We start from the raw sequence: 11,708 nt of genomic DNA, 5'->3' as shown, positions 1-11,708 counted from the left end.
CCTCCAGTAAGTGTCATCATCCTCTTTGTGCAGCCGTGGAAAGGGGTGTGGGCTCAGAGGAGCCAAGCATCTTCCCCAGAGAGGCACAGCAGGGACGTGGTGGGTCCCCTCTACAAATCTAGGCCTGCCTGCTTTCCTCCTTTCTTTCAGAGTATCAGGCCCTTTACTCAGAGTTAGACGCTGTGTGTAGCCCACATCTGGACCATTCCATTTAATTTTCACAACCCAAGGAAACTGTTTTACAAACGCAAAACAACGGAGGAGGCTCGGAGAGGCAGAGGGGTTTGCTCAAGGTCACACAGAGAGAAAGTGATGGAAAACACAGTGCGGGGGCTTGGAAGGAATGAACGCGGGAGTCTTTGGGTGCTCCCTTCCTCTGCAAGCCTCGACCCCCATCGCGCGCCCACCAAGGCCAGCCTCTCCCCCTCCCAGCCCCCAGCCCCCAGCCCCCAGCCCCTTAGGCCCCCAGGCCCTCAGGCCCCCGGGCCCCTTTAACAGGGCGGCGGAAGGGGCGGCCGGGGGCGGTGGCGGCGCCCAATGGGCTGCGCGGAGCGTCACTTCCCGGCGGCCGGAGGCAGCGGCGAGTGTAGAGGGCTGGGGGCGGCCGGCGGGGGCGGGGCGGCCGGCGGAGGCGTTGGCAGCGGGCTGGGACCCACGCGGCGCCGCGGCCCACCTGGCCTGCAGGGCTCCCACCCCCGGCGGCAGCGGCGGCGGCGGCACGATGCCCTTTGACTTCAGGAGGTGAGTATGGCTACCCCGGCCACCGGGGAGCCCCCTCCGCGGGCGCGGAGGATGCTTGAGCACGCCGCGGACCCCTCCCGCCTGCAACGCAAAAGCGGCCCTTCGCCCTGTGCACGCCTCGGCAGGCCCTCGGGGACGCCGGGCTGGCCCCCATGCAGCACACAAAGCCAGCTGGAGCCTCGGAGGGCCTCCTCGTGCAGCGGGAAGCGAGGCCGCCCACCTCTCGGGCCGCTCCGCCCCTTCCCTCCGCGGAGCCCCCTCCCCAGGCTGCCTCGACACCTCGCAAACTCGCATCCCCTTCCCCCCATGCTGGGAAACAGGTTTCCTCCCTCCCCTAGTTAGGAGCAAACAAGCCATCCCCTTCGTCTTCTCTACAGAGCCTCCTCTCGTGAACCCCACCCCAGCTGACAGGTGCGTTCAGGGCACCTCGGATGAGCCCCCAGGGATCCGCAGGGGTGTGCAGACCCATCCCGCCAGACAGCTGCTGGAGGGTTTCAGGTTTCCATAGGCTCAGACTCTCCCTAACTGGGCCGAACCGGAGGCCTGTACCTCAGCCAGTCCTGGTCCTGTGTTCTGGGCGTGGGGGCTCCATGGGGGAGGGGAGGAGGTAAGGGAGCTGTGGGCAGGACTTTGCAGAGAGCCTAGCCTGATCTGCCCTTGGCTTTCTACAGTCACCACAATGGGCCCTTTGTGGGGTCCAGCCGCCTCATGGTTCACGTTGTGTTGGGCTAGGCCTTCTGGAAGGTGGGGGGGGTCTACATCCAGACTTTCCCTTGAGGTATGGAGCCCCAGGGGATGCCCTGGCCTGAGGCAGCCACACTGTGGTGTATAGCCCGAAAAATAGCTGGGCTTTAGTGGGGAGGAGCTGGATCAGAATCCTGGCTCTGCCTCCTCCACTGAACAGCTTGGTATATTCTAGAAGTTAGGGGCGAAGGCTTTGGGTTCAGACCTCCCCTTAGCTGCACGGCTTGATGACTTGGGCAAGTGTCTGAGCCCTCTCAGTATCTCTGTGTCACCACCTGCAAATTGGGGCTAAAAATAAAGTCCCACCTGCGAGGGCTGAATGCATGAGAAGAGCTTGATTCAGAGCCTGGAGGGGTACAGAGCTCAGAAGCGGGAGGTTAGTGGACCAAGCAGCCTCTGCATGAGGCCACTTCCTCATCCACAAAATAGGGATTCCGGTCCCTGCCAGCTCCTTCCCTCCCTACAGGTGTGAATGAAGTCAGGGTAAAGCGACAGCCTTCCTGGGGAGAAAAGCCTGGCAGTGACCCCCATGGCATGTGGACATGTTGGAGTTTAAGCATGGAGAGAACATTGGCCTTGGAACTCTTGCACTGGCTGACGTGGTACTCAGCCTGCCCTGGGCACCATTGCCATCCCACAAACAGCCTGCCCCTTCCATGCAGCCCTGGGGCTGGCACCAGGGTCTCAGACAAATGTTTGCAGACCCAGGGCATTTTCATACAAGGAAAACCCCTGTGATGGAATTCAGGGGCAGTCCTCGTACCGACGGTTAACATTCAGGACATGAGAGAGCTGTAGCTGGCACATTGATTCCTGGTTCCATAAAGCCTCCCCTTACCCAGGCTGATAATTCCTGCCCTCATCCCGCATCCCTTTGTGATTCAGTAGGTTCCAGTGATTTTGACCTTATTGGGGAAGTCACTGCTTTCGGGCATAGAATTCACTCACCCTGCACCTAATCTCCCATTGTAGGAGGAGGAAGTTGAGGGCTGAGGGTCTTGCCCTGGACCTCATGGGACCTAGATTGAAGGATGGGCCAGGGTCGCAGGTCACGCACAGCTCCTGACCTGGTGCCCCTTGAGTTGGAGGTTTGGAGTGTCCATTGGGGCCCCAGCTTAATGAGGTGTTTTAATCAATTTCCTTGAAGGCTTGTGCCACCACAGAGCAGTGAGAATGGATTCAGCACTTCCCATTCACACCTGGGAGGACGAGCCTTCCTAAGACGTGTTCATTCCAGGTCTCAGGTTCTAAGGAAGGGTCCACTGTACGCGCACGTCAGTGTTCATTGATCAGACATTTACTGAGTGTGTGCTCCGTGCTCAGCCCTCCGCCACGTGCCCCACTGCAGAGCTGGGTGACATGTGACTCGTTTGCTCAGGGCCAGGCAGTGGTGAGCTGGTGGAGCTGGGATTCGATCTGGGGACTGTTAGCTGCAGAGCCTTCGCTGTGGGAGAAAAGGGAGGTCTTGGCGGGTCCCACAGCCTCGTCCGATCTCTTAAAAACCATGGGGACATGGAGAGGGGCATGCTCTGGTTGAACGCCCCCTCTCCCAGTTCGAAGCCAGGGAGAAGACCAGGCTTCCTGATCGTTTTGCTCTCCTTAAGACAGAGCACTCTCAGGAAGGGGGAAAAAGGAACCTCTTGCTCTTTCTTACCAGAACTCCTTGTTTTCCTAGTGCCTGTGGGACCTCGTGCACCTTACCTCCTGTGTGCTTTCCTGTCTGTGAAATGGGGATGAGAACAGTACCCGTTGTCGAGAAGATTAACTGAGCCAGTGTGTGTAAAGCATTTAGGTACAGAGTATGCACCCAATAAATGTTGGCCGCTCTTTTCATTATTTGTGTTATTTCATCGGAGCACCTATATTGCCTCACACTGTATAATTCACTTAATTATTTCATGCTTATTCTCTTTTTTCCTCCCATGAAAACATGAGCTCCCTAGGGCAAAGATCTTTATCTGTTTCATTCACTGTTGTAACTCCAGGGCCTAGAACAGTGCCAGGGCCACACTCGCCCCCGGGATATGTCTCTCAGAGTCTGTCAAGGAAGGCAAGGGCATGCTGTGATTTGATGTGCCAGTTCTTCCTTTACTGGGAACCTTTTCAGCTGTGGGTGGTTAATTTTCCCCCTTCCTTCCTTGAATGGGCTCTTCTCTCAGTTGTAGTTGGGGGTGGGGAATAGGCCGAGTACAGAGGTGGGACCCGAGGCCTTCCAAGATGACTTGTGTTTGTTTTGCTCCTGGTGCATTGTTTCATTAATCCCTGGACCTTGCAGTCGTGGAACCGGCCTTGTGACTCGGTTCCGCGGGCGTTGGCCCTGCCCGGACCCAGTTCCGGCTGGCAAGGGCCAGAACACCTGCTGTCTCTGGCTCAGGCCGGGGGTGGGGGTGGGGGGAAGGTAGGGGCATTTCCTGCAGCCCAGGCCCAGGAGAGCCTGAGCGCGGCTTTCAGGCACGCAGAGATGGCCGGCTCCCCGCGACGCAGCCTCTGAGTTGAAACCCCAAGACCGGGGGTGTGCTGCTGTCCTGTCACTGACCATCTGGGCCCTGGGACAGTTGACTTACCTTCTCCGAGCCTCAGTTCCTTCATTTTAAGGAGAAGATGGCAATCTTCATTGCCTCACCTTGTAGGGTAGATGTAGGGGCAAGTGAGGTGTCCCTGCAGGGTACAGCCGGCTGCATAATTTGCGGGGCCCAGTGCAAAATGAAAACGCAGAACCCCTTGTTGGAAAGGTATTACGAATGTCAGGACGGTGACAGCAGAGCATTAGACTAAGCCTAGACGCACGCTCTGAGCACAGGACCCTGTGCGACTGCACAGTTCACACGCCTGTGATGCCGGCCCTGCCGCGACGCCTTGGTTCAGCCTCCATCGCCTCTCAGTCTGGCCTTCCAAGTGGTCTCTCATCTCCAAGAGACCCCAGATCTTAGAACCCCAGGGGAGCTTTCCAAAGTTGACCTGATTTTTTTCACATTCTGGTTTCAACCGTCAAGTGGGGCCCATTGCTCTGATCAAGTATGATTTCCTTAGCTCCCTATGCGGCCTTGCCCCGGGGGGGTCCCTGCAGCCCCCTCACTCCCTGTGCCAAGGTCATCCCCGACCACCAGTGCGGGCTCTGAGCACATAATCAGAACTCAGCAGATAGTACAGTGGCTTATGTGAGTGCCTGTATTTCAACCTTACCTCATTCCAGAAAGATCTTGGGGAAGTTGACGGAAACACGTACTTTACAACAAATTATAAAAAAATATAAATAGACTTAAAAATCAGGGCCAAAGGGAAATAAAGAAGAGACTGGAGGAAAAATTTGAAAATCAAGCCAGCATTTCACATTTATTGAGCACTTACTAGTGCCTGACACTGTGGTAAGGGTCTTACCTGTGCTCATTTAATCCCACACCAACCCTGCAAGGCAGACACTGTTGTTATCCCACTCTACAGATGAGCCAGTGGAAGTGCAGCAGAGTTAAGGGACGTGATGGGTCAGCAGAAGGCACTGGGGTTGGAATGCTGTGCTTGTGCTCCGGAGCCCCACTTGTATCCTATAGGCTCGTCTCTAAAGCTTTGCCCTTCCATTCACCGAGTTCAGAGAGAACTGAAACCCCCTCTAATTGGATTCCTTGGCTTTCTCATCTCTAATCCTTTCCCAGTAGTGCTCATTAAGAAGCTTAAAGTCATCAGCCTTTATATTTTTATTTATTTTTTAACTAGACTCATGCGGTCTGACACCTGATTCTGAAATTGTCTTTAAAGGACCCTCACTGTGGTCTCACAGCAATTTGGAGCATCTCATTCTGGAGGGTCCAGGTTTTCCCACTCCGGCCACTGGGGCTTTCGAGTGTAGAGCATATGTTTAGCTTCTCGTCTGGATGTGGAAGGGGATGGAAAAATCTCTCCTCCTGAGGCGGTTTGGATTCATTCCTGATACCATACTATCTTGAGACTGGGCTTTAGCCAGCTGTGGCCTCGTTAAGTTCTGTTTCCCATCTGGTAATCCTTTCATTTTTTATTTTGGAGTTGCTCCTGGGGAGTTTTCATCAGGCACTGGAGAGGCAGGCAGGGTGTGAGGAGGGCATTTGGGGTGAGGCTTACCCACCACCTCTGTATCAGTGAACATCAGCTCTGCTGTATGTTAGAATCACTGGAGGAGTTTTAAAAATCCCCAAACTCAGGTGGTGCTCCAGACCCAGTAATCAGGATCTGAGGGTGGGGGACTCGGGCATCAGTATTTTATAAAGGTCCTCACGTGATTCCAAGTGTACAGCTAAGATTGAGAAGACCTCTCTAGATCCAGAGAACCCGTATTTATCAGGCCGAGAGCACAGCGGCAGCCAGATGCCAGAGTGGGTCTTTGGAGGGGAGGTTGGGGAGTAGAGTCTGGTCCCATCTGTCCCCCCCTGCAAGCACATTCCCTCTGGGACTGTTCTTCACTAGTAAAGCTGTCACTAAGGCAGGGCAGTGGTGGTGGCATCACCTTCCCATGGATATCCTTGCTTTTCAAAGTGTGGTTCCCACACCAGCAGCTTCAGCGTCACCTGGGAGCTTGTTGGAAATGCAAGATCCCCTGGTGATTTGAATGTACAGTAAGATTGACTAACTCAGCATCTCCCAGACTGTGCCGCTCCATAATGAGTCCCCCATTTGGAGATCCACAGCACGTGCATAACTTTCTAAAGGCTCTGAGAAGTCCTGCACAAAAGGAACCTGAGTCCCTTAGCCCGGCTTTTGCCAAACTTACTATCTAAGCCACCCTTGTTCTTCATGGGGCGGCCAGTACCATTTCTCAGAATATCATTTGGGAAACAGCTGTAATTGTTCCTTTAAGAAAGTGGTAATTAGCCTAATTGTCTGTTGTCAACTTTAACATTTAGGTCTGTTAACTTAATTACATTGGTGTCTATGCAGGAAAAGTACAGAATGGGAAAAAAACCTGCCAACACTAGCATGTATTGGTTTTTAAAAGTCTTGACCCTTGGGAGAGGCAGGAGGAACTCAGGGTTCCCTGTACTACCAAGAACTCGGGGATACGTAAGGCGCTTTACAAATCTTCTCATCCTCTGAGTGGGCATTATTCCTATTTTACATCCAGGGAAATTGACCCCCAGAGATGCTGGGTCACATAGCTGGTGCCTCTAGGGGTCCCTGGGGGACCAGCACACACACCTGACAGTAAAATCCTCCCCTTGAATGCTTCCTTCTGGAATCTGCTGGGCAGCACAGCTGGACAGGAAGCAAGATCCGTTTGAAAGGGACTGAATGTTCTGTTTATCCAAAAGGTGGAAACCCTATTTGAGATGAGAGACCCGGCTGTTACCAAACTTTAGTCACAGGTCCCTGAACATTGGGTGCTGGTGCTGCTTTTCTCTCTCGAGTTGCCATCTGGGGCTCGAATTGCTCTGGAGGAGGAAAGGAGGCAAGCCGAATCTTACTAGTAATGCCTGATGGTTTCTCAGCTGGTGATGTGTTACACTCTGTGCTGGGCATGTTATTGGACTTGAAAGTCACACTGGCTCCACGAGAGAGATACGATTATTAGTCATTTATTTTTCTATATTTTAGCTTCTTTTTTTTTAGATGACTATTTATTTATTTATTTTACCTTTTTAATTAACATACAATAAAAGTGGCCTTTTTTGGTGTATTCTTCTGTGGAAGTCAAGACTTTACATCGTGTAACCACCCCCGCAGTCTGGATACAGAAGTTTCATCCCTCCAAGAAACTGTAATGCTATCACTTTATAGTCATACTATTAATTCAATTTTTTAAAATTGTGCTAAGAACACTTAAGATGAGATCTACCCTCTTGACAGATTTTTTTGTTGGTTTTTGTTTTTTTTTTTTGCGGTACGCGGGCCTCTCACTGTTGTGGCCTCTCCCGTTGCGGAGCACAGGCTCCGGACGCGCAGGCTCAGCGGCCATGGCTCACGGGCCCAGCCGCTCCGTGGCATGTGGGATCCTCCCGGACCGGGGCACGGACCCATGTTCCCTGCATCGGCAGGCGAACTCTCAACCACTGCGCCACCAGGGAAGCCCTTGTTGTGGTTTTGATATGCCTTTCCCTGATGATTAGCGATGTTGAGCATCTTTGCATATACCTGTTGCCATTTGATTGTCTTATTTTGGGGAACTGTCTATTCAAGTTCTCTGCCCAGTTTTAATCAGGTTATTTGGTTGTGGGGTTGTTGTTGTTGTTGTGTGTTTTGTGTGTGTGTGTGTGTTTTGCTATGAAGTTGAAGGAGTTTCTTATGTATTTTGGATATTAACCACTTTCCAGATACATGGTTCGCAAATACTTTCTCCCAGTGAAAAGGTTGCCTTTTCACTCTGCTGATTGTTTCCTTTATTAATTCAGTTTTAAAACAGGAAGCCGGGCTTCCCTGGTGGCGCAGTGGTTGGGAGTCTGCCTGCCGATGCGGGGGACGCTGGTTCATGCCCTGGTCTGGGAAGATCCCACATGCCGCGGAGCGGCTGGGCCTGTAACCCATGGCCGCTGAGCCTGCGCGTCTGGAGCCTGTGCTCCGCAATGGGAGAGGCCCCTGTACCGCAAAAAAAAAAAAAAAAAAAAATCAGGAAGCCAAGGTTCAGAGCTGGGAAGTGAACTGGCCCAGGGTACACAGCTGAGGAAGTACAGGACCGGGACTTGAACTTGGGTCTGTGATTCGAGAGCCAGGGTACTTCACCATGGTGCTCTTCTGCCTCGCGGGTACCTTGACATTGTCGATTTTTATGACTGTCCACCAGGTCTCCACTATCATTTTCTCTCTTGCTGTCACATCAGGAGCCACTGACATGTAGAATTTAACTAGAATGTCCCTTGACTACTTTGGAAGAAATCTGATGATATTTGACTTGTTTTGATGTTTTGCTGAGTCCAAGGGTACCTTCATGGTGTGGAGCAAGTGTCTCCAAATCTTCAGGGGAAAGTGCTAGGTCGTGGGCCACCCTTTCAGAATGTCCTTCTACACTGCAAATTCCTCCGAGGGCTGCCTTGACCTGTAAGCTTCCATTTTCCTCATCTGCAAAGTGGGGTGCTCATACGTCCCTTGCAGGATTTTTTTGAGGATGGGATGAGCTCGTGTGGAATGTGGGGCCGTTTCACTCGTTGTGGCCTTCCTTGGCAGCATTGTCCCCGTGCTCCTCGCCGAGCTCTGCTAGACCTGAGCAGAGGGGCATCTGGGGGGTGGACATGGTAAAGCCGGGGCCCCTTGGGTTTGCAGGACCAGTGATGCGCTCCCGTGAGAACACCTGGGGCGATTCAGCCCAGAGCTGGGCTCCCCTCTCTAAGTGGCACCCACACGGTGACCCCAGACCCCTAGGCATTAATCTCTGGTGGGAGAGAAAACGGTCAAATGGTCACATACCCAGATGTCCCCAGGCCCTGGGCAGGTATCATGGGGTTGGGGACAGTTGGGTGTGCCAGCTGGGCCCATCAGAGAGTGACGCTCCATTGGGAAGGGGCAGCTGTCTGTGGCTTGTTGCCCTACAGATTACCCAATTTTTTAGGAAATGATGAAAGTCTGATAAATTGTGTGAAAATGATTAGTAACTGCTTCCAGTTTTATTGCTGTTGAACGTTGTGCTGGGCCAAACCAAAGCCTTCTGAGGGCTGATGATGGCCTGTGGCTGGCGGCATGCAGCCTGTGTGTCACACGTACCAGTGAACGAGCACACACTCGCCAGGTGGACAGGACTTGGGGCGGTGCCCCTGGACTCTCGGGAGGTGGTCTGGTGGGTCTGGGCTCGGAGCCGGGGGCAGAGGAGTCGAGGGACCCCCAGGTTTGGGCAGAGGCATCCTCGGGGCACGATTCTTCCAGGCCTGGCAGCCATGGCTTCCCTCCTCTGGTTGGTGCTAGGGTGGCACTGCCAGCTCTGCCTCTGGACCTGTCTTTCCTCCTCAGCAGTCCCGGGGCTGGCCAAAGCTGAGTTCGAGTGGCACTCCCTTCTCCAGATCCCTTAAAACCTTCAGCCCTCAGGGTGTCTCAGGTGACCTCCCAGGGCTGTGCTGTGACCACAGTGCCCCCAACAGTGCCCATTTATCAAGGGCCAGTCTGAAGGCCTTTCTTGGATTCAGTTCATCCTCACATCACGTAGGAACCAGGTGTCATTCCCTTTACCTGATGAGGATGCTGGACACAGAGGGGAAAGGACTTGGCCAAGGTCACACAAACCACAGGCAAGTGGAACACTCTGTGATGCCAGAGCTGGTTTTCTTAACCACACTTGCGTGTCCCAGAGGGGAGCATAATCACCTCGATTTTGGAGGGGCACTCCGTGGATACCCCCGATGTAAGCTGCTGTCTACTTAGTTGTGTTTACAATTTATTGCCATGGAAACCTTGGCGGGGAAGGGGGCTCTGGGTTGCCTGAGAAGGGGGCTGGGCCTAGGTGACAATTTCCAGTATCTAGGTGACACTGTACATCTGTGGGCAGGAGATTACCGCTGAGCCCCTGCTGGGGAGGTGGGGAGAGGGGTGCAGCCCTTCCTGTGGGGAGCAGGTGGGGCTGGCCATCCTGTCCTTTCTCTGGCTGGTCTCTGGAGCCCCAGTCAACAGGCCAGGAACAGGCTGGGGTGGTGGAGTCATTTGTTCGCTGAGCATATTTCTTGAAGGCCTACTGTGTGCCAGGCACTGTTCTCAAAGCTGGGGATATAGCACTGAGCCAGACAGACAGTTCCTGTCCCCCCAACCTCATGGAACTTATGTTTTAGTTCTGATATTTGGCGTCTCTCTTTTTTTTAAATTAGAGACACTTTTTTATTTTGGAATAGAGTTACAGAAAAGTTGTAAAGATGGTACAGATACCTCCAGTCCCGTGTTCCCCAGACTTTATTTTGGATTTCACCTGTTTTCCACTAGTGTCCTGTTTTTTGTTTTTTGTTTTTTTGAGGGACTGGTTCTTTATTTCAAAAGGACACATCAATTTCCAGTATCAAAACAGTTACACTGTTGGTTTTTCTTTCTCCCAATCGGCCCCCAAAGAAATGACACCAAAGGAGAGCACATTTTAAGCCAATGAAGCTGCAGGATACGCACCTCACAGACCTCACTGAAACCTCACCAGAAAGCGGGGGATTGGGTAGGGAAAGAAACTTGAAAAGATCAGCACACTGCCAGCCCACAGACTGTAGAGAGCTCTCACAGCCAGATGGGGTGACCAGTGTGCCCCAAAGAAGCAAAGTCTCAAAATAATATAAAATTTAAAAAGTTTTGTTCCACTAATGTCCTTTTATTGCTCCAGGATCCAATCCAAGATCCAACATTGCATTCAGTGGTCACGTCTCCCCAGGCTCTGGTTGGGGACAGTTCCTCGGTCTTTTTTTTTTTTTTTTAATTTTTTAATTCTTGTCTGCGTTGGGTCTTCGTTGCTGTGTGCGGGCTTTCTCTAGTTGCGGCGAGCGGGGACTACTCTTCTTTGCGGTGCACGGGCTTCTCGTGGCGGTGGCTTCTCTTGTTGTGGAGCGCAGGCTCCAGTAGTTGTGACTCGCAGGCTCTAGAGCGCAGGCTCAGTAGTTGTGGCGCACGGGCTTAGTTGCTCCGCGGCATGTGGCATCTTCCCGGACCAGCGATCGAACCTGTGTCCCCTGCATTGGCAGGCAGATTCTTAACCACTGCGCCACCAGGGAAGTCCCCGGTCTTTTTTTTTTTTCTTTTTAAAATTTTATTTTTTAAGTTAATTTTTATTGGAGTATAGTTGCTTTACAGTGCTGTGTTAGCTCCTACTGTACAGCAAAATGAATCAGGCATACATATACGTATATCCCCTCCCTTTTGGATTTCCTTCCCATTTAGGTCACCACAGTGCATTAAGTAGAGTTCCCTGTGCTATACAGTAGGTTCCCATCGGTTGTCTATTTTATACATAGTGTCAATAGTGGATATGTGTGAATCCCCGTCTCCCAATTCCTCCCGCCCTCAGTCTTTCTTGTTCTTCATGGCCTTGGCAGTCTTGAAGAGCACTGTCCAAATGTCCGGTAGAACGTCCCGCACTCTGGGTTTGTCTGATGTTTGCTCGCGGTTAGACTGGGTCGTGGGTGGAGTGCCCTTCTCAGCACATCCTGTCAGGGGTACCTGGCATCCACATGACGTCACTGGTGGCACTGCCCTTCAGCTGGATCAGGCAGCATTTGCCAGGCTGCCCCCGCCGTATCACTCCTTATTGATCAGCGGTCCTTCTCCTGCCCATCTTCACTGTCAGCTGGCCCTCCTGTAGGGAAGCGGACCAC

At 52.7% G+C, this 11,708-nt stretch overlaps 1 protein-coding gene across 1 annotated transcript in view; it reads left to right on the top strand.

Moving 5' to 3' along the window:
• Positions 1-476: 476 nt before the first annotated feature.
• ERGIC1 (endoplasmic reticulum-golgi intermediate compartment 1) overlaps positions 477-11,708 on the top strand; it is a 106,277-nt gene continuing 95,045 nt past the window's right edge. The window contains exon 1 of the mRNA XM_067732836.1: positions 477-741. Coding sequence (XP_067588937.1) covers positions 722-741 — 20 coding nt within the window. The 5' untranslated portion in view covers positions 477-721. The remainder of the gene's footprint in view (positions 742-11,708) is intronic.

Source organism: Pseudorca crassidens, chromosome 3, assembly GCF_039906515.1.
Source record: "Pseudorca crassidens isolate mPseCra1 chromosome 3, mPseCra1.hap1, whole genome shotgun sequence".
NCBI lineage: Eukaryota > Metazoa > Chordata > Mammalia > Artiodactyla > Delphinidae > Pseudorca > Pseudorca crassidens.
The sequence above is the reverse complement of the archived record's forward strand: the minus strand, read 5'-3'. Positions and strand labels throughout refer to the sequence as shown.